The sequence below is a fragment of the Anas platyrhynchos genome, chromosome 6, assembly GCF_047663525.1.
Source record: "Anas platyrhynchos isolate ZD024472 breed Pekin duck chromosome 6, IASCAAS_PekinDuck_T2T, whole genome shotgun sequence".
Lineage (NCBI taxonomy): Eukaryota > Metazoa > Chordata > Aves > Anseriformes > Anatidae > Anas > Anas platyrhynchos.
This window is the reverse complement of record NC_092592.1, coordinates 38672621-38695621: the sequence shown is the minus strand read 5'-3', so window position 1 is coordinate 38695621 and position 23001 is coordinate 38672621. Positions and strand designations below refer to the sequence as shown.

The 23001-nt window shown below is 40.6% G+C and overlaps 1 protein-coding gene across 3 annotated transcripts in view; it reads right to left on the bottom strand.

Moving 5' to 3' along the window:
* Positions 1 to 23001, bottom strand: part of DOCK1 (dedicator of cytokinesis 1) — a 259267-nt gene that overhangs the window by 197334 nt on the left and 38932 nt on the right. For all 3 annotated transcript variants that reach the window (XM_038180995.2, XM_038180993.2, XM_038180994.2), the window contains exons 17-24: positions 22745 to 22848; positions 22115 to 22298; positions 17494 to 17591; positions 14403 to 14492; positions 13843 to 13943; positions 11975 to 12109; positions 8411 to 8519; positions 879 to 949 (exon numbers count right to left, since the gene is read on the bottom strand). In XM_038180995.2, the coding sequence (XP_038036923.1) occupies positions 879 to 949; positions 8411 to 8519; positions 11975 to 12109; positions 13843 to 13943; positions 14403 to 14492; positions 17494 to 17591; positions 22115 to 22298; positions 22745 to 22848 (892 nt within the window). The remainder of the gene's footprint in view (positions 1 to 878; positions 950 to 8410; positions 8520 to 11974; positions 12110 to 13842; positions 13944 to 14402; positions 14493 to 17493; positions 17592 to 22114; positions 22299 to 22744; positions 22849 to 23001) is intronic.

Sequence of the window (23001 nt, the reverse complement as noted above, 5' to 3'; positions counted from 1 at the left end):
CTAGACTCCAGCTTCCTCAGACATTTGGAAAATTAGTTTATAGTTATATAAACTAATGTAAAAGTAATAAATATGAAAAAGTTTTTAAAAGTTTATAGTTATGTAGTTTATTTCTACTTTATCTTTTCATCCTTTTGACAGAACATGGAAAATATACAGTTTGCACATTTATACACACACAATATATATTCGGTAACTGATTGTGCAAATCAAATCAGGTAAAATCTACATTGCTAATTTTTATTTCAATGTAGACACCTTGAGTATCACTGGGAGAAACTCATTTTTTTCCTCCCTCTGAGTTAAAAGTGGTCCTAAACAAATAGTTTTGCTTTATTATTTTTTTTGTTCTTGCTGTTCTAAAACATCTTCCCATTACGCTTTTCTATTCATTATTAAGAGCACTCCTGTGTTTATATGATACTGAAATGTCCATCCATAAGTAAGGCTCACTGAACCAAAGCAGAGTTATTATTTACCTCACATAATTCAAAGAATGATGCATTAAGTATACAGCTTTGAGTGTTTTGCAGTCCGTTACTTGACTGATAATTGTTGGTGTCTCATTATGTGGTTTTACTAGTCAAGACTGCAAAATTTATCAAGGCATTTATCAAACCCTAATGCCCCACATTACTTTATAAGCAGGACATGTGTGTAGTCCTGCAACTACTTGAAAAAAAAAAAGGTGATAACTGAAGTGATAAAACATCTCAGGTGCTCATATTTCATTGCCTTCATGCTCCAAGCCACCAGTATACTAATAAAGCAATACATTAAATATATATATATTATAGATATATATTTATAGATATATATTCATATAAAATAAAATTCCAGATGAGGTGCACAGTACACTCAATTCTTTAACTACTTACCTAAGTTCTTTAGGATCAAATACTAATTTCACATCATTGACAATAGCTGGCAAGTATTTAAGTGCTGCCCCCTAAAAAAAAAGAAAAGAAAATAAACAGGACTGAAATTCATGATCCTTAAATCCAATGGGAAGAGAACGAGAGCAGAATTACACGTGTAATTGCTTTGGCTGAACGATCCCCTCTGCCTTCAGCTGAACCCCACAACTTGCTCTTAGCCTGTTCTGTTTGGGGTAAAAGTTTCCTAACCTCCAAACTCCAGGAAAATTAAACTTTTAAGATTAAACAGAAAAGAAGGATGAGGCAATTCCATGCTGTTTCATTCTCCATGCTGTTTGGGTTGAATTTTCCTTCCACTAGGTCAAAAGCAAACAAAACCCCATACTTGTCATCCTTCCCTTCTCTGTAGCCAAACGGTGGGCCCTCAATTCGCCCTTGGGCTTGCGGTAGCCTCCCCATTTCACAGTACAAGATGGGAGGATACATAAGAGCCAAGTCCTACTGACACAGATGTTAAATGTTTGGACTATTTCAACTGATTCTGTTGTTAAAGCAACTATGGCCACGTAACTTTCTGGTCAGACTGTAGTAAATGGACCTCTGGTAACCCCAAAGCCAAAATTCAGTTTGTCATTTAAATTACTGTTTGTGTAGATGAAGTTTTTATTTCCTCTTCCATTTGCAAATGGATTGAAATGTCTCATTTTAGCACCAAAAAGATGAGATATATTCTGTGTAAGAAATCCTCATTCAGAATATCATTTATTGGTTTTAACCTCAGCTGTAACAGCTTATGAACACACCCAGCTTTTACTGAGGTCTCGCCGGCGCTGAAAGGCAGTAATTCAGACAGAAACCACAACTGCCAGACACTTATTTCGCTTTGCTTTGCATTTTATCGATCCTACCCAACGGTTTGATTACAGACATCATTTTGCTGGGGATGATTCACTCCTCGTGCGGCAGCCGGGTGCTGGGTGCTGAGCCCTGGCAGTTTCCGTCGCTGAGAGCCCCGTGTGCTCCCCGGCCTCCTGCACTGGGAGGCAGACGATCCCTTACACTCTTCCCTTTTATCAATTCCTTTTCAGCCTCAAGGCCGTGGTGTGATGAGTTATTACGCCGTACAACTCCAAGGTTGGAGGGATTGAAGAGACAGCAAACTTCTGCCCGGCTGTGGTTGCTCGCAGGAGGAGGACGAGCCCACCAGAGCAGGCTGGAGGAACACTGCCTGACAGGCACATCAAAACGCCTTGTCTGTTTTCCCAATAACCACCCCTTTCTGCCACAACACCAGCAATTTTAAATCAAATGACCCTGCTCTTGAACGCGCTAGGTCAATTGGTTGATTACAGACACAAGGCCAGCTCGGTCCTAGCTGTTAAGCAAAAGGGGAAGAAAATACTTTAAAACCCACCATCAATCAAGTATTTTAATCATCTTTCCAGCTAAAAATACAAGTACCATTAACGATTAATAAGTACTATTTTAGAGTAAAGTTCAGGTATATTATATAGCATAATTATTTTAATTAAATCATTTGCATAGCTTAAGATTAGAAGAAGTATCAGTGATACAAAATACATCTTTTCTTGAATAATGCATGAAGCAGCTATTAATTTGCATATTCCTCAATAAAAATGCAGATTAAAATGATTTTGGTTAGACGGCTGAAGGAGGAACATATCCGTGGCCAAAACCACGCCCCAAAAGGCAAGTTCAGGCAATTCGTTTCTGTTCATAATGAAACAAATTCTTGATGAATCTTATGATGCTCTTCCAAAATGGGCACAAGTGGCTGGAAGCGAGCAAAGCGCATGGCCCTGGCCCTGGCAGACACCCTGGAGGAAAACACCAGGTTGTAGCAGCTAAACAAAATTCTAATTAAACCGTTGCATTATGAGAACTCATGTGCACGCTATGCCCATCTTCAGATCAGCTCATATCCTCTCCTGCAATGTGAATGAACAAATTTGTTTGCCACCGAGTGTTCGTTATTACAGAAATTCTGCTGAAACTGAAAAAAACTTATGAAGTGAAGCTTTTATAGCCCGTGCTGTTCCCAAATTCTGTCCATCAACCAGAACTGAGTCAATACCCAGCATTTCCCACTGTTTGCTCAAATAAAAGCAAAATGTATGTTTCTGCCGCGCCGATACAATTTTAGTGTTTGCTTTTTGTTTAAGAAATGTAGTATTATTTTTTTTAACCTGCAGAAGCATTCACAGAAAAAGTGGATTGAGTGGGGAAAAAAAGAGATTTGAATTCCGAAGGCACCAGCAGGCTCTGCTTCTACAGAATGAGCTCTTCAGGAGAAGATGAAATCTGTCAAATAGCTCCGAGTGACAAACAGAGAAAAATTGCCACTGCTTGCTGACCACTTCTACCTGAGCAAACCTCAAACATGTCACAGGTTAGCTGCGAATTTCAAGGCATTCCAGCTCCTATTGGCAGTCCATTTGAACAGTCGAGCTTGATTGTCAAACGTTTCCACGTATGCTTAGCGGACTACTTCCATGCTCAGAAATCAAGCTCATAACTGTAATTATGCAAATAGTCCCATTATGCACAGGCTTATGTGTTTTGATGGATGAGGACTCTAATGACCAGTTATAAACCGCAGCCATCGCTGTGTTTTTATTTGCTTATCATTCAAATGCATGTAGCAATAAATGTTTAGTAACACGCTAAAAAGGAGCTTTTATTTTACATCTTGAATTACAATTTCACACTGCGCTGGCACAATCATTAAAATTAACGCTTTAATGACTTAAATGAAGCACTGTCAGGTGAAACTCTTTAAAGCATCAATTTAAAGCCTGTACTTACAGCAACTATCAGCCACTTCGGTTCTGCTTTATGGGCAAACCAGATGAAGTTCAGTATCTTCAAATTTTAACAAAATTGTGCAATTTCTAATGTCTCCAATCTCTGATCTCAACTAAATGAGTTATAAGACAGGCAGCTTGGTGGTGCAGCTAGGGTCTGTAGATACAAATTTATTTATGTGGCTGTGTAGGAGAACTGCAAAAGTAAAGAGCAAGCTTCACTTATTTTTTTTGGAGCAAAAGAAAGAACCCCCAAAAATGCAGCACTAACTTTAGGATGTCATAAGCTTGAACAAATGACACTTGCAAGATTTTAAACAAAATTTATTTTGAATACTACGCTCCAGGTTTTTGTCTTGGATTTATATTCATCTCTTTATCCTACATAAAAGCAAAAATGTCATTTTGTCAAGCCTTTCCTTTCACACAGCATAGCTAGTCTCACAATTAAGCATCAAATTTCTTTGCCAAATACAGTATGTTCTAATGAACTCTTTTTGTTTGATGAAGCAATAAATTTGTTTTACCTACACAATCTGTACACGACTTTAATGGTAATTTCCATCTTTTGTACCACTCACCAGAAAGCACATACCTTCTCCACAAGCATTATCCCTGGCTGCAATCCTATTAAGCTCATAAACCCAGCCAAATTAAGCCTTGTCAGCAGCTGGATGAAACAATTTCCAGGAATGCCTACACGCTAGTTTTGAATTGCCCCAGTCTGCAGCAGTCCTTTGTTCCAAATCACAACTGAACCGATGCCTGTGGCACAAAATGCAGCGTAAAGCATCATAAAGCGTCATCACGGGGAAAGAAATTATTCTATTAGTTACCAGCGTAACAACAGACTTTCCCATACAGGTCCTAAGAAGCAGAAACCTCAGTCCACGGACGTATTTTAGTAGTCAGCTCATCTAAATGGAGTATATAAAACATTCAACCTGTTGGAGAAGCCCTGCAGACTACTGCAGCCCGTTTTGTTTTCTCCTGCTGATGAGGACGACCTGAGCAGCTTGTAATGTATTTCTGTTTGAGTACTTTTCTGTGGTTTAAGCAATAAATTATTATTGTGTATTGTTAGAGGAGAATAGGCGATGGATACTGAGAAACACGCGTTGTGCTAGAAGCGACAGGAGTTATAAATCCAGGCACAGAAGAGAATTCTCATTAGCGAAATGTTATCATCTTCCCTCTGGTTCTCTGCGGTCACATTACCGGATCGTTTTTATACGCACACCTCCTTTATCAGGATCATTTAAAGCGTACCAGCCTGCCTTTCCCCAGCCCTGCCGAAGCGCAGCACCAAGCCACGTGTACCAGCAAACAGCCAAGTGAACTGCAGGAACCCTGCTGAGAACAGTTCAGCTCCCTCACACAAACACAGCCGAAATCAGACAATCCTCAGAAATTCGATGCAGCTGGCTCAACTGCCCTTGTTTTTCAAAGAGATGCAAGAATAAATTACCAGGAAGCATTTGCATTTTTATCTAAACTTGAAACATCACGCTAGGCTTCAGCTGAGCTCGGGCTTAAACAGTAAAAGGTTAGGGAAATAATTATCATGCACCAATTAGCAGAAAATAGGAACAAAATCAGGAGAGCTCACGACATGTGTAATCATCACAAACACGTATACGTGCTGAATGCTGCACACCTTCATCAAATAATTCTTAAAATCAAGCTACTACCTGAAAAAGCCAACAGTTCAGTCTGCCTGTGTCTCAAACCACGACCACAGCCCCCCACCACCGCACAGAAACACTTCTCCAAGCCCCAGGCCAGCTCGAGGCTTAGGACAGCCCTGGGCAAGAGATCAGCTCGATGCCCTCCCCAGCCACAGCAGCCTCAGCACTGCAAAGCCTGGATTTGGGGGCACTGGAGCACTTGGCAGGCAGACAGGGGTTTTGCTTACTTCCTTTTCCCTTTTAAGTCCCGAGAAAAATGTAGTCAATGCGGTGTCCCTAATGCAAGTTATCCCTACTTGTAGTCAACAAAACCTCTAAATGCCACTCTTTATGTGCCCTACTCAAAAAATACTCTGCATTTTGTTTCCTCAAGACTAAGGTCAGGTTTGCAAAGTACCTTAAATCCTCACACAACTCCTGCATTTTTCTTCTGATGCAACTTTTCCCTTTTCAAGGCTTCGGGTCCGTCAATAAACAAGGGGTGGTTTAAATGCAAATTCTCAGGTAACTGAAGAGCTGAGCAGCAGCCTGCAACAGCTCATCGGCTTCTGCAAGGACATAAATATTTGAATAGATAAAGAGCAATTCTTGCTAGGAACACAGGACTCCAGTCATTCATTCTGCCCCTCGCAATGTCAGCTCGAAGGCTACTTCCTTCAGATATGCTGGGAGAAAACAGGCAGCCCAAACAGGAGAGTTGTAAACATCCAAACTTTTCCATGGCAGCCCTGCTTCACGCTGATAAACTATCCCGACACATCACGGTTTCTGTGAGGAAATAAAGCAATATTCTAATGTGTGAATGAAGCACCTGCCTCTTTAATGTGAAGCACCTTCATTTTCGGGGTAGGTCTATTCAGCGCCTTATCTCTCCGAACAGGCTGATGTTGTGTACATTTATTTAGCTTCCCCAGTGTAGGGCAGAAAGAAAAAAACTGGGACTGCTAAAGCTAGATCTACTGATCTGAACTGAAGGACACCCCCAGCAACTTCCCAGTGTGTCACCCAGCCGTGCACTGCTGGGGCTGCACCTCTTGGGCAGCCGTGGACTTTCCTAACCTCTTCCTGACCTACTGACACCGCCTGCCTCCGTGATCTCCTGTGAAAACAAGCCTCAAAAGTGAAAAACTTTCCCTTTCAAACCCATATCCTCACCTGTTTACTGACACCTCACGGGTTTGCCAAGCAGTTTTCTCTCCAGAAGCCATCCTCACTCCTCAAAACCCACCTCACAACAAAAGCACGGCATTATACCCCTACTCCATGATTTCATTCTTTGTAACAGAAACACAGTTCTGGTTACTGAAAGAATTACAGCGCTTCAGTGGATATTTGAACACAATAAAAGCAATCTCACAAGCTGCAAAAAGCCAATACTAACAATTACATATTCTAAGAGCGAGGTAATTAGAGTCCAAAGGAGATGAAAGTAACGAATGAATAATGAATGAAAGGTTGGGGAGGCTTCTGAAAGGCACACACAAGCACACTTCTCAGGCAGCCTCACACGCTCAGCTCTTGCTTCACCTACCAGTGTATTTATTTCATGTAGGCAAATGCACACAGGAGACGTGCTCTGCACAAGTTTGCAGAGATCTGGATGTAAAACGCCAGAGACAGGGACAGACACTGCTGTAGTGTGATTTCTCTAGCCTTTGCTAAGAACTTGGTCGTCTTTTCCTGCATCTCAGGTGAATACAAAGTTAATTTCGGAGGTACTTTTTGACTTTTTTTTAATGCATAATGCTATTGAAAAATTAATAAAAAAAAAAAAATCTCATTCGTCTGCCTTCCTGGAGTAGCCCTCACAAGTGAGTCACAGGAAAATAAATCTGAAATTTGGATCCTCAATCTGAAAACACCCAGGTTGCAGGGCATCAGAAGGCATACTGGGAGTCCATGGTTCCAACTTAACAATTTCCCTTCAGGATGGCTGCATCTATTCCAGCTCGGCAGCTTTATTTCCCAGTACTTTTGCTGTGTGCCCAGCAGGATGCCACCACCCTGTGACCTGTCTGTACTCGGCTACAAAGGATCTGTGGCTTTGACTTGGCTGTTTTCCCACTCTACACCTCCCAGCTTCCTGCAACAGGAGCCTTCTGCACAGACTTTGTACTTTGCCACTGCTTTCTTTGCCTCCCAGCTGCTATATTTTTTTTTCCCTAATGCATAGACACATCCTAGCAGGAAGAGTCACCCTATTCCCACACCAACCCCAGTTCTTAGTCCCGTTCTGCCCATCTTCCAGCTGATTCAGCACGGCTGGGTCAAGAGCTGTATCTTTCATAAATTCTCTTGGGAATCACAAGGAGAACAATAAGGTGCATCTTACCAAACGTGTGTTTACTCTGGTTTCTATACTTTTTCCTAGTGAAAGAGATTCATTAGAAGAGCGTGAGACTGACACAGTGACCTCCTACTGCTCTAAATGATAGGAACAGTAGATTTTGCTCTCTAATGCTTCTGCTCTGTGATATTAGCAGCCTTTTCATTAGAGGTCAGAGACCACGTTCCCAATTCCATGAGTCAGCCAACTCTCCCAGAAGTTGACACCATATTAAAGAGAGAAAAAGTGGAACACGAGGGGGTGGGGATGGAGTTTCCATATAAAAAATATGTGCTAGGGCTTAAGATACTATGTTGAAGTTCCTGAGAAGCCTAGGATATAAATAATTGCATAAGGACACGATCTACACTGCCACCAGCATCTTAAACGTGGTATCTTAAAAATCCCTTATAGATAAGGTTATATGAATTAAATAAGTGAAACATCATTTAACACCTAAGTTCCCTTTAAATAAAAAAAAAAAAAAAGTGGGGCATTTACAGCAAGGAAGTCAAGTTGCTTGTTTGAAACACGTTCTTTAGACAGTCAGAGACCCTGCATTAGAAGCATTAAGTATTAACCGTGTTTGGAGATAGAACACACGTTTGGGCACAAATACAGCAGATGCTTTCTCAGACACCTGATTAGGGTTTAGGATGCAAAAATAAAGCCAAGCTGGAGGCCTCCACATACCTTCACGATGACTGTCTGGTCGGAGATGCTGCTCATCATCTCATTGATGGACTTGAAGAGCTGCAGTAAGGACTCCCTGAAGTCTGCCTCCCCCTTGTTCTCATAAAGTCTGAAAAATAATTGGGTGTCATAAACATGAGCTGGCTGAAAATGGAAATACATGTTTAACATTTTGTTCCAGTGACAGATGACAGTTCATTGTGTGACTTTATTTTCATTTTTATTTAAATTCACAAATGTTTCTACACTGAACTAAGAGTTGTCTTTCACAGGAATCTAAAGAAAGACTGACCAGGCTGGGCCAGCAGTAACTAAAGATTTTTATTTGGGAGCTCCCTATCTGAAATGCCACACTCAGTATTGCTCCTTACGCCTTCACGGCACCGCGAATCTCTCTGGCGACCCAATTCCATGTGCCCACGCAGCAGCAGGGCAGACTCCTCCACCCTGCACAAGAGCTTGCAGATGTCTGGCAGCCCCGATGCCAGGCAGCTCGGCGATGTGGAAACCAGAAAGCACCCGGACAACTTGCCTGCAGTCATTACAATCTACCAGGGGCCTAAGGCGAGCGGCCTCAAACTCTGAAAGGATGTAGATGCATCAACCCTCTGCTTCCACGATACTCCGTACAAATGGGAGAGGGCTTAATGTGTTTCACCTCTGATTTCTGGAGAGCTGACACAAATCTCGTCTCCCTTCTCGTTCCCTTAATACACAAGATGAGTAACCCACGGTCTGCGAGGCGCCTGCAGGCAGGGTTTGCAGAGGAGTGCTGTGCTCTGTCAGCTCGCTCTGCTGGATGATTTCAGGGGAATAAAACTGCCCTGGGATACCTCAGGAACACAGAAGGGGAAAAAAGGAGCAACCAAGCTAAAGAACTTGGTACCCTCGTGCTCCGCTGGTTCAGTACAGCATAGGAATGAATATCTTTGAAGCTCCTTAGTGTTTAAACACAGTAGGATTTGGGGTTCAGAGGTAGGATGAGATCATTCTCACTACAAAATGGAAAAGAAAGAGGAGACCACTAGCTCCATACAATTATTTTTTTAATTTCTTTAATTTTCCTCTTTGGCAATAGGTATGATGGACTCACATAAGAGCTGTTGACTTGTATTTTGCACAGGCTGTTTGGTTTCATAAACCTCAGAGTAATAAAATTATGCCACACGTGCTTAACGTGACCAAAACCCAATCACTGCTTTTAATCCAGGTCAACCCTTAATTCGTCTTTGTGCACATCCGATGGATTTTCTCCCTTAACTCCTGGTTACCCACTCAGCTTTGATTGCCTCCAGGTGCCCCAACCTTAAAGCCCTTTGGACTTGCAGCAGCCCCACCAGGCTTCCCCTCTCTTTTGCTCCATTTTCTTCTGTGGTCAAACCCAGCAAGAAAAAACCCTTGAATGTGATGTGCAGCTCAGAAAGAGCACCATGGGCACTCCATGTCTACAGTCTTAATAGGATTTCTTTGTGTCTGAAAATAATTAAACTGTAATTAAAAGTTCCTGATGGACCACCTGTTGCAGAAGGGAAGGGGCATACAGTTTTAAAATGAATGTGGAAAACAGGATGCTCTCGCTGCTTTGCACTGAACCCAACGTTTATCATTCCTAATGCTGTGATCATAACCCTTTTGGAGACACAGATATTATTAAAAGCTATTTAACTGCTACACAGGGGAAACACGTGCTACAGAAAAATTATTAAATTGTGTTATTTTGTTGTGCAAACTTCTATTCCCCTTCCAGGCTAAAACTGGGGGTTGTACAGGACAAATTATTTGTTAACTCCCAATTTCAATTACGGATTTCCGTGTTCTCCTGAACACACTGGAGAGGGGGAACTAATACTAATAAAAGGAGTAACTAAACTTGACAGTCCAATAAATCAGAATGCTCCAGACAAAAACCTCTGTGATTCAGGAAGGAAAGTAATAAAAATAAACAAGTTACAGTCACTAATATGTTTCTATTGCCAGTTATTTAGCATACATTTAATACACCTGGTAATACATAAAAAACCATTGCAGTTTACCATTATTGTACCAAGTTGACACTTCCACCACTGACTTCAAAGTTTTAAGACTGCTGTATGTGCTACATTGCCACTGGAATCCACTGAGTGAACCAAAAAGGTATTTCTGAAGCTCACAATATCTTACCTTTAAAAACCTCAATACACCAAACAACTGGACTTGCCATCAGGCTTTAATTAGTGAACCAGGTATTTACACATTTACCCAGACCCAAAGCTTGCCTCACGTTTCTAAAACGTTGCATTCACTCAGTCTACTTCCATCTTAAGGTTAAAAATACGTATTTTTTTTAAAAAGGTTGTTTGCTTGTCAAGATTTCTCAGTAAAATGCTAATGATGTTTCAGAACACTTCTACGTTATCATCATTTCAATCACACACCTCAGGCAGGATTTCAGTCTCCCAGCAGAACAAATTGTGGTGCCATTCAACATTCAGCAGCTTTGCTGATTAATCCCCAGTCATTGAAAATTGCATCTCCCCAATGCTGAAGTGCTCTGAATTAGTGCTTAACAGGAGAAAACCCAATGGCCAATACTAAAGGGTCATATTGTCTCTAAATCTAATCTGCAGCAAGAGATAATTATTTTTTTCTTTTTTAAAATGATTTGTAGGACCTCCAACAGTATAAGTGGCATTCGGTATTTTACGAATATCACAGCTGGAATCTTAAAGAAGCAAATTACATCGTGTAATTCACGGGAAGGTTGATGGAGCTGGTGACTTCAGAGCTCTAAGTAAATCCCTTGTAATAATTTTGCTACAGTCTGTAACAAGTAGTAAAAGGATGAATCTAAATTAAGAAGAACAGGTAACTTGTTTGTAACTTCTTTTGTATTTTGTGTATCAGATAGAGTACTGATTTCCAAATTAACTTTGGGTAATTATTTAGAATTGACTTTATGGGCAGACACTCGTTGCAGAAGGCCCAGGGAGTTGTGGTGCACGTTACCATGTGGGAAATGGGCTGAGGTAGGAAAAACCCTCCAGGAGTCCCCTTCCTTCTGCTTCTGCTACCCTGACAAGGGCACTGTAGAAATCCAAGTGATTCTTTTATTTAAAAACAGTATCACCATGCAGACTACGCCCATCTTTCTTTCCAATTTCCCTTCTTGCTCACTGACCCTGAAGAAAATATCTCAGAAGATAATTTCTCAGAACACACATCTCCTGAGTAGCTTCAACTTCTCAGTCACGATACCAGACAATTATTAACCACAGTTAATTATTAAGTTAACCAAACACTGTCAAGTGCTACTCGTTAGTGATCTAGCCTATAGAGAGCTACAACACAGCAAGGTTTTACTACTACAATGCTCTTTATAATACGTGTTTCAGATACACATTTCTTCTATTTACTACTTCCCATGCAGCTGGGTTCAGGATTAAGGCAGTCAGGCTCACTCAGGCTGGTTTAAGTGTCACCTAAACCAAATCCTAGCAACTTCACATACTTCTTAGAGCAGCACAATATTAAGCAGGTGTATATCCAGTCAGAACTGCAGGTATTTTCAGCATTCACCATACTTACTGATTGAACAGTATCCTGGAGCGGACTATGAACTTGAAGATGTACTCCAAAGCTTTCATGGCTTTAAAAAGCTGGTCAGTGATGCCACACTTCTCAGCGTTATCCACGTATGTTTTTAAAACTTTAGTCAGTTTTCTGTTTAAATACACAAACACAGAGATGTTAAAAGCGTATTCACAACAAAAATGTCAACACTGAGAGACTGGAAGGAAAATTATGTTTGCAAATAGTGCCCTCCAAGTTTCAAAAGTAACTATGCAACTAACACACCCATATTGTGCTCTTGCTTTTGCTGATAATCAGCTGCAACCTGGTCTTGGGGGTGGGAACACAGACCATAATGTCATCCAACATACATGCAACACAAAGTCTTGCTAAGATTTATGTTATGCTGGATATACAAAGATGTTCAGGTTAATAGCCAATTATAAAGATACAATTACTAGTAACAGTCAAATTATTAAGATTAAACACAAATGCCTTGTTAAAATTAAAACACTTAAAATAGGAGTTTCTTCTTTACTCAAGGATTTCCCTTTACATAGCGTTGCCCATGGATTTTAGGCTAGAATTTGTGAAATTTATTTCTTAAAAATTGCTATGGCAGCAGCTGGAAGTTCTATTATTCCACATTTTAAAACATAAACAAACTTGGAAGCAATACAATTTTTAAAACAATACCATTCTGACTACATCATTCCTAATGAATATAAACCTACCTCCTATTCAAATGCACGAACAAGTAATGCTGCTCTAAATCCTTCCAGCTACGGCGCATGTTTCAACATGCACGTTCAAAGTAAGTACAACATTATGTATCACTTACACAAAACAGCGTGTAGACAGACATCTTGTTACGTGTGCATTTATTTTGGTAGGAGTAAGCTGCTTAAGAATTTGAGGTAGGCACCTACATATTCTCAGTGCGACCTCTCTTTACTCAACTTGTGCAATAAAACACAAGTTGAGTAAACCTGGCAGGGAAGGGACAGGGATCTGTCAAGCCCACGGTCACAAATTAACCCAAAATTGTAAGCTCTTCCAGCATCCCCAAGCATAAACCTGCTTCTACACCTCTCCATGTAAAGAAGGGTTAGGTGCCCGCCCTGTCTACCAGCAGAAAGGCCAGCTTAAAGCTCTTGCTGAGGAAGCCAGACGCTGCAGGATGCTTCATCCTTGATGCGCTTCGCACGAAGGCAGCAGAAGTAGCCGTAGCTCAGTGAAGTGAATGGAATATCAAAGATGTGACTAAAGGCACAACTTCTTTGCTATTTTAAATCAATATTTCTCAAACATTTCTGCTCACATAATAGAGACTGCATAACAGCAAAATGCACAGCAGGTTTGCTTGTCTGTTGTTTTTTTTTCTCCTCCCAACACCAAAAAGATATCCATTATGTATTTTTCTCCAACATGAGCAGCAGCAAAGGAGCTATCTGCCAAGAAATACTTAAGACAGGAAAAGTAACAGACCTTTGTTCTTCACTGCTTGCTCTCCAAAGTGACAGGAACACAGATGATATAGGGTAAAACATCAATTTAATGCACCAAACAGGACAGATTTGAAGAATCTTAAATGGACGCTTACTTTCTCAAGTATGATGGGAATTGCTTATGAATATTTTTATTACAAAATATTATTGAAATAGTCAATTACCCCCTCCTTCAGTACAAGAAAATCAAGACTTCCTTCTTACAAATGTTTTATTAGTATTATTTTAAAAGAGAAAGACATATAATATCCAGTCTTCTCCAAGAAGCTCCTACCCCACAAGTTCTGTGGGCAAATTCCTAATTAAACAAGTAACTAAATTACTGAGCCAGTTGTATTACACCCCCAATGTGAAAAAATAATTTTTAAAGCTTACGTGTAGGCTAATGTAGCACTGAAATGCTTCTTAATGTAGGTTTCCAGGACTGGATTAAAATGCTGAAATTTTCTGTCAGCTATCAGCCCAATGATAAATACCTGAAAAATTAGCATAACTATGGCATTATCCTCAAAACACTTGAATTCTGTACATTCAGTCACTGTTTTCAGATAAGTATAACAACATGCAAAACAAAGAGACTTTGGTTTTTGATTATCCTCCCCATGTATTCATATTCTCCTTTTCTATTCCAAACCAAGTTTTCTGCTCCAAGTAGAAACTTGCTGTTTCTGTCATAAATTCTGCTGTGAAATCACTAAAATACTTGGACGTGATTGCTTCCATCCTGTCTGGGAAGATGACAGGATACAAATACTTGTCAATCAAGTGCATCTGAAACTTCAAATATAATGAAAACTTCCCGTGTGTTTTTAACCAAAACAAAACTAGCTAACAGCCAATACTGCTTCACTGCAAAACTTCATTCTTGCATCTACACATTTATTTATTCAGCATTACAATATCTACATTTTTGTCTATCCACAACACAGACTTACCAAAGCATCAAACACTAATGTGTCAAACGTCTCACTCTCCGAGTTCTCCATCATTATGTTAAAAAGTGCATCCAATGTATCTTGAAGGAACTACAAACAAACACACAAGTCATCACGCTGGAGAGGAATAATGAAAATCTGACTTCACAGAGGCGTACACAGAAACACTTGCTTTCATTTATATTTTATGCAAGACATTTTCACAAGTTAGCTGAGAAAGGAAAACTTAAAATCATTTGCTGAAAAACAATGTTTAGTTGATTATCTATACATCCATATCACCCCAAAATAGGAAAAAAAAGGTCAGAAATCACACTTGGTACCTGAAAACGTTTAATCTACATATGGTAGATGAACAAAACGTATTTCAAAACTCAGTTTCAACAGTCAATGGGATCATGCAGTTTCTGAAAACTGATGTTTCAGAGCACAAACCAGACAAGCAACTCAGTCTCATGCCAAATTAAGTCATCCTCAGCAGCTTTGAGCTGAGCAGTAAAAAACCAAAAAGTGCAGAGCATATTGCTTTCCACAGCTGCACAGGCTCAGACCCAGAAGTTCAAGGAAGAGTGTACATGCAGGCATGGGACACCGAGCACACAACCCTCTGCCCCAGCCCTACACCTACGGGTCTCTATCCCTGCCCCGAGGAAGTCTTCGCTAGCCATGTTGACCTGTGCAACACGAGAGTAAAAGCAGATTAGCGGCAAGGGACAGAAGTTGAGCAGAGAGATAAAAGCTGTTTTACACACATATAATTACAGCATTTCTTCCCAGTGACAGCAAGTCTCTTAGGTATAAACTGTAGCTAGTCGTGAATGCATTCAGTTCGATCAGCACCGGGGTCTGGCTCTGAGCATCTCCTTCCACCAGGAACAACACGGGCTCCCCCATGGCAGGATGAGAGCGGCCACAGCCACGGTTGGTGTTTGGGTTGGTGGAGAGAGAAAGGCTTCAACTTACTGCTGGTTGAGACAGATTTGCCAGAACAATCCTGAAACTTTGTTGGTGGTGGTGGTTGCTTGTTTGTTTTTTCTTTAAAAAGTAGACAAGACAAAGGGTAGGTGGGGAGGAATGTCTGAACAAGCATTATGGGATTGTTTTCTGAGATTGCAACCCCCAGGAGGTATTATGTATGCTATGGAAAACACCTGGACTCCCACCAGCCTTCAAGACTTCTACCTGCACAATGGATCTCCTAGGCCAAATGGGATTCATCACCTGGGTTACACTGAAAGAGTACAGCTTTGTCAGGAGAAGTTTCTGTCTCAGTTTGAAGAGAACGGACACAACCAGACCCAAACCCCTGCCTGGCTAACTCTCTTCTGAAAACAAAGGATTGTTAAAAACCCGTGCAATGACTGCTCAAGTCTTTGTTTCATGTTTAGGCATCACACATTGACTTCCATGGGTAGAGTTCAAGTTTTAAATCCATTTACAAGGACTTCATATAACAGCAAGGAGGATGCAGGATGGATGCTTTTGTTTTAACAGTGGAAGCAAAACTTCTCAGGTAGGGAACTAGTGTGGATAAGTTCTGGACTATTAGTTTATTTTCTCACATCCCATAGACTCTGCTCAAATGATTGAGACAGCACCTCTGCTACAGGAAGATGGCAATTACAGATTTCATACAGTAGTGAAGCAGTTATTCTGAGTAAGGACCTTGGTGATCCCTGCTTCGTGCTGAATGAATACCATTAGGCAGCGATGTTGTACTGGAGTTTAAAAATAAATAGTTTAACAGAAAACCTGGATATGTTTTATCAAATATATACTTTCTGTAGCACACATAGCCTGTGTCTGATGTGGCATTTAAAAACATGAAGGACAAAAGAGCTGAAAGAACAGACAGGAACAGTTACTAACCAGGTAAAGTGCTACTAGCATGCAACAGAGCAGGCTACACCAAGATTTTCTGAACGTTACCGTAGGAGATAAAGCAAAACAGTGGTCTTCTGAAATGAAGAAACACGGTGAGAAGAGCAGTATTAAGTGTTCACACCTCTGTACTAAGCACACAGCCAGTTCTGCTCAGACTCCCACACACTAGGGGGAAGTGAGTGAGATGGAGAGATGAGCAGCTGCCGGCTGGAGAACTCCCCCTGACTCTGCTCTTACTTGAGCCCTGTTTGTGCCGCATCCTGGTGCCTCTAAAATCACTGGTATCCATCAGGCACCGATCTGCTGTACGCTGGTGTCATTTGGAGACAAGTGAAAATTACAAATGACACCACTGTGACAGCACTCGTCGGAGCTGGTATCGGTGTCAAGTTTTTAGCTATCAAATGATCCAGAACAAAGCAGCAGCAGGGAGAACTGAGAACCTTCCCAAGACACAAACCACACCTGAGATCCTGAATTTATCACTCTCAATAAAGAACAGTACCAGCAGTCTCAGATGTTTTAGGTTGCTTCAAGACATCACCATGCTCCTATTAAACACATTAAAATCCAAATGAAGTAAAAACACCGTAGGTCCTTAAGGGTCACCTGTCCCCAGCACAGTACATCTGCTGACACTTCATTATATTTGATTTAGTACAACACATTCAATGAAGTCTCAGCCTACTCTTTTCCACAAATAAATCTGTCTTTATGCAGGTCCCTGCAATCACTCAGTGGCCTTGGCAAATGTAAATACCTTGGCTCAGCCAAGTATTTTCAGGAGAAATAATTTAAAAAAAAATTACAAGCAGCACACAGTAAGGTGCATGCATTCCACATCCTCCTATTTAAAATATGATAAATATCACCATGTGATAATTCCAAGATGTTTTAATCTTGAAAAAAAAAGACAGCCTTTCTCTTCCAGTATCTGTATATTAAAACAAAAAAAAACAACACTGAAGCACAAAAAAAACACCTTCATTTCTAGAAATTTATTTAACATCTGAAATGTTTTTTGAGGGAAAGGAGAAGGGGATTTGCATTCCTGAAGGCCAAACTGTAGCCAGGTATCTCTTAGGTATGTGCAAGTATGTGCAGTATGGTTACAGGGGAGAGAAAAGAAAACAGATGAGTACCTCAAAATACAGCCTTTAGCAAAATTATGACACCAAATTTACTTTTAAAGAAATTAACTTGTTACCTTCACCACTTCACCACCATCAACTTTCATCAACTGCTTCAAATTCTGCTGCAACAGATTTGTGTTAGATCGCCATTTCAGAAGGCCCAGGAGGTCCACTAGGAGTAAAGGAAAAAAAATAAGAATTAGATCATGCCAGATATTTATTTCCACGCACACACCATAACTGTGTTCAGGACAAACAGGCTTACTTCGATAGGTCAGCCCTTTTCACTGGCCAATAACATATTTGTAGGGTACATCTGACACTGCAGACAGGCAGTGCAATGCTTCTGGCATGAAAGAGTTGTGAAAGGCTTTCAAAAAAAGCAGACTGATTTTGAAGTGTCAGCATTAAAATCTGGGCCAAGGAAGCCTGATCCCGCGGTTTTAATTTGCTGCATACAACAGTTGTGTGTTTAAAAAAAGATGCCAAACTGGAATTAGTCAGCCACCAACACAGTGATATCTACACGGCTGCGATTCTTCCAGAGTGAGTGCCTCTAGCTTCTTTGCTCTCTCTGAATACAGAGAAAAGAAAATACGCCAGCACAAGCCAAACAGTTGCACACCAAGCTAATTCAGAGGAAAGCTGTCTGCTTAATAACTCAGAATGTCCAAATGACTTGGATGCTTCCAAGTGATGGACTAGGCTGTGGCTCAGACCATGAAATGAATCAACTGCAATGGTCTCGTCCCCAAATCCTACATCCCACCACCAAGTTGGTGTCACTTCATCATTCCCTGATAAATACGAGACAAATTGCAGCAGGCAGGTTCTCTCCCTCATTAGCCATGAAGAGCCACAGCGCCATTCTCCAGTTTCTCATGAGACAGCTCGCAATTGTGTTTCAATCTGCAAATAAGCACGCTAGTAAATATTAACAGCCACTCTGCAGCACCACTAAGTTATAGCCACTTGTATATTTTCTGAGATGCAACATGAATTGAAACAAACCCCAAACTCCAAGCTCGTCATGCCTTAGACCCAGAGCAGCTTCTAGATGTTCCCCCAAACCTTTCCCTCTAAGGAATAAATAAAATCATCTCTAACGCAACAGACTGCGGTTCTCCTTGGGGTAACTTCCCTCTGAGCAGCACTGACACCAAAACAAGGATTCTCTCTCTTTGGGCCTAAAAGAGACTTCAAAGCTATGGTGTAGTTAGAAAATCCTTTTTTTTTTTTCTTCTTCTTTTTTTTTTTGGTAATGCAGTTTACAAGAAGTCTTTAGGATGAAACCGAAGTCTTAGAAACTCAACTTCAAAAGAAAAATTGCTTCTGGAAGAAAGCTGGAGATGCCTCCATGAGTTATCCAAAGCATTTCTTGAACATGTTTATAGCCAGTGGCTTTCCAGCACTAAACTGGGTTTCAGTCTGACTTCTAAAAAGGCACCTGCTTGACAAAAGAAATTAACTGAACGAAAGCCAGCCCGCATCTCTGAATAGCATCGTGCAATGCCCCAAGAAAGCAAACCCACGTGTTCTTGCAGTGTGATGACACAGCAAATACATGTGAGAACAGAAAAAGTCAACGTAGTCCAACAACCAAAAAACTAAGTTACAGCATGCAGAAAGAACGTGTGTTCACTGTGACTGCGAGCTGTAACCCCAAAGTAACAGCCAGCCAGTTATTCCTCCTCTCTCAGCACACCCACATCTAACACAACAAAGTTAGTACAGAGTAAGAACATAAATCGTATTTCAGCCAGTAGTAAACAGCAATTACTGTAGGCACCTAGGTCAAGTGAACTTTATATGATAAGAAAGTATCGGAGGAAGAAGACAGAGTGAGGATGTTCAATTGCTCAGGGTTAGAATAAATATCTAGCCTACCGGTACCCAATAAAAACTTAAAACAGCTTAGTGCAACTTAGGATGACATCAAATTTATGTGAAGATCTTCTTTTACATTTTATTTAACAATAGGACAGTCCAGTTTCTTGATTACATTCCTACCTTGACCTGTATGCATGCAGAAGTTTCCCTACACAGATACTCAAACTTTCTTCAAAACTGCTTCGCTGAAGTTAGACAGTACTTGCAACCTGATTTCATTGTTCTTTGAAATAATCTTCCCTCTAAAGCGTTTGCTTTTTTGCTCTTAATGGCTTGCTTTATTTTAATTCTGTATTCAAATCAACTTCATTTTTATGCCACTAAAACATCCGAATTTGCATTTCATATGCATAACTTTTTTTTAAAACTTACTAATTATACTGAATGATTAAGTAAAATTCACCTCAACTGTTTTCTGAAAGCTTAGTCTCCTTGGTTCTTTGAAGTCCTGTCTCTGGATCAAGAGCAGTCACTAGTTTTCTACATGTTTGAATCCTTCATGAAGGGAAGAAAACACAAAAAAGGGCTTTGAATAACTCTCGACGCCTCGGATGCTTCACAACTGCCACTGCATGGGTAGAGCACCAGACAGCTCTCCAGCTACTGGCAATCAGAGATGTTTTCCAGCAAGACCATTAGAATATTAGAATATAGAAATTAGAATATTAGAATTTCAGTTCTATTCCCTTCATCCTGATCAAAAAAAGACATACATCTTGATGGTCTTGTAAGGGGCACTGCTAAGATTTATATCCACAGGCAGCCTTCATGTAGAGGGGGATGCCACTTCTGATGATATTTACCCTCCTCCTGCTGGTGTCTCCAACTTGTAGATGGAAAAAGAAGATTCAACAAACAAAACCACCTTGCCTCTGCTGGAGTATACAAGGCCTCAGTTTGTCATAGCTCAAGAGGCTACTTGTAAGAAAGAAAACAAAATGAACACATACTCCTGGCTTCATCGTGACATCAGGAATGGATGCAAAACAGACCTCGCTACCTTTTTTTTTTTTTTTTAACATGTATTTTAAGCAGTCCTTCTCCTGTGCTTATACTGCTGTTCTTCCTAAAAATTAAATTGAAAAAAACCTAAGACGACAGGCAATTTGTTCCTACTAATATATTCTGCTACGGATGCTCAGAACATCAGGTACTAACAGAACAGCAACGTTAACGACTCGCAGTTCATAAAGAATGGAAATCAAGCAAGTGTTCAGAGAGACTGCAGACACAATCTGTAGCATCAAATACAACGCAGAAAGAATTATATGATCCACTAACATAATTTCATAATTATTAAAAATAAGTTTCAAAGCAAATTCTGTGATTCTTACTGAGAGTAAAGAAAGAATTGTTACAGATGATCAAAATGAAAAAAAAAACTTTGATAGGCAAAGATAATCATGGATTTTTGTTTCTTTTTAAAGTTAAGGGAGCAATATTATCTCACTTGCCTAAGAATACATGAGGACTGTGTTTAGTAGTGCTGTAACACTTTGAAGAGGCTTTGGCAACTCAGAGAAAGTTTCAGAGACAACAATTACCAGTAACATTAAATTCTGATCAAAATTCAATGCAAATTGTAGGTAAATTAAGCACAAAACAGTGCTCGGTTTTCATGTAAGTAGCAGCTATGTGAAAGCAGTCAATAAATGGACCACTGCGAAATATTTCCAAATACTAACAAATATTTTCCTGCTACAGCAGAAAAGACTGAGGAGAAAAGCCTCACGATGTCAATCACAAACCAGAAGAACACGCAGTTCAATTCCACGTGCTGGTTCCTGCGTCGTACAAAGCCCCCCAAATCACTGCGTTACCGTTCAGCTCCCATCCTGTACTTGCAATGAAATTCCAGAAATCATCTCTGCATTTTTTTTTTTTTTTGCTAAGCATCCTCTTAGGCTCCAAGACTGCCAAACTGCAGTGCGTGTGATGTGCTCTGAATACCAAACACTTGGGATGTGCTCTAAGAGATGGCACTGGAAAAGACTGCAATCACACTGCGAGGTGACTACATCCAAGTAGTTACCTTCCCCCTGGGCAGGGGGTGGCCAGGAGAACAAGGCATGGCAAACCAGCATGAAAAGTAAAGAGGGGGCACTGGCTGGAAGCATGAAATGTTTGCTTTGGTGGCTGCCACCAGCACTGGCTGCTGCAGCCTCTGGGCTGACAAATACACAGGTAAAACTTCTATGAGGCCGTTTTAAAAGAAGCAGCATACACTGAGCATGTCCCCAGCTTTCCGTGTTCCTACGAACGTTTGTGAAAAGGAAACCGACCTCCAAGCAGCACAGCCCCATGCACACACCTGCCTGCCTGACACAAGAGTGACAGCACTTGCTTCTGGCAGAAGATCCAGAAAGCACTGGATATTGCACCTTGGAAATAACACAACAGATTACTTAGGAGCACGGCCATGATATCTTCTCCACTCGAAAATAAACTCACCCTTTTCCCTGGTGCTATTATTCATATCCACACAGTAGGAAAATGTCACAGAACATGTTTTCAGTATATTTCAATATAAAAGTCTCAGTTTTAACCCTGAGTACCCGTTTGCCACAAACAGATACAGAAACCTGTTTACTTGGAGACAAATAAAGCAAAACTACATCCACGAGTTGCACACTACACTGGGGGCAGATGCTTTTGCTGCATCTTGACCGTTTAATCCAGGACAGCATGTCAAGCAATCCACCATCCCTTCCAGAGGCAATGGGACAGATGAGATGTCTGCAAGTCACTGCATACGGTTGCACTCACGCTGCAAGGGACAGAAACCCAGCAGTTCTATGAACTTACCATTCTGGGTAAGTTTTGTTGAACAAACCAGAGTAGAGATCTGGAAAGAGTCTTTGCTGATGGTGCAGCTCCCGAGGTTCTGCATGCTCTTCCCCGTTGCAGAGTGTCCCTTCTCCTCCAGCTCTATTTTAGTCGATGGCAGACTTAAATACGTTGAGGCATCCTCCAGCTTCTTTGCTTCTGCCTGCAGCAGTGTTTTAAATACAAGACAGAACAGTTTAAACAACTTGCAGAAAGCCCTCCTAATAACAAAATGTTGTTCTTTACCCTGGAATTTCTGCAGGTTGGCTCCAGAACTGGAGTTATCTAACAAGTCTACACAGCTTAGAGCCAAGATCTAATATTTAAAGATCTACGCAAGTAGTTTTCCCCAGCCACGAAAACCCACACAGATAAAATTCCATGGCAAGCCTAAGAAATTCAACAGCTAAACCATTCCCAAGAAAACAGATTCAAAGTTCAACCATCAGTCTGCCATACTGGCAAATTGCACAGTATTTAGTTGCTTTAACTAATATAATATTCCATAACAAATACCTTACTTGCAATTGTCTAACACAACAGTTCACTGAAAGTAAGTAATGCTCACACTTAGCTAGCAACTATGGAAACACCATCTCAAAATTCTACCTTATAGACTATAAGGTCGTGTTCTCCATCTCTCAAAGTCGTTCCATCGTATCTCATGAGCTTCACAAATGCAAGGGCAAATATTTTCTCAGATTTATCTTTGGCTGTTAAAAAAAAAATACATAATTAAGTATTCGATGTTAGTACAGACACTTCACCTAAAACATAAGAAAAGAGAGAACATAGGAATGATACTAGTAAAGTTTCTCAGATGCAGAAAAGGTTCTAGAAATGAGGAGTCTTTTATACATCACCTA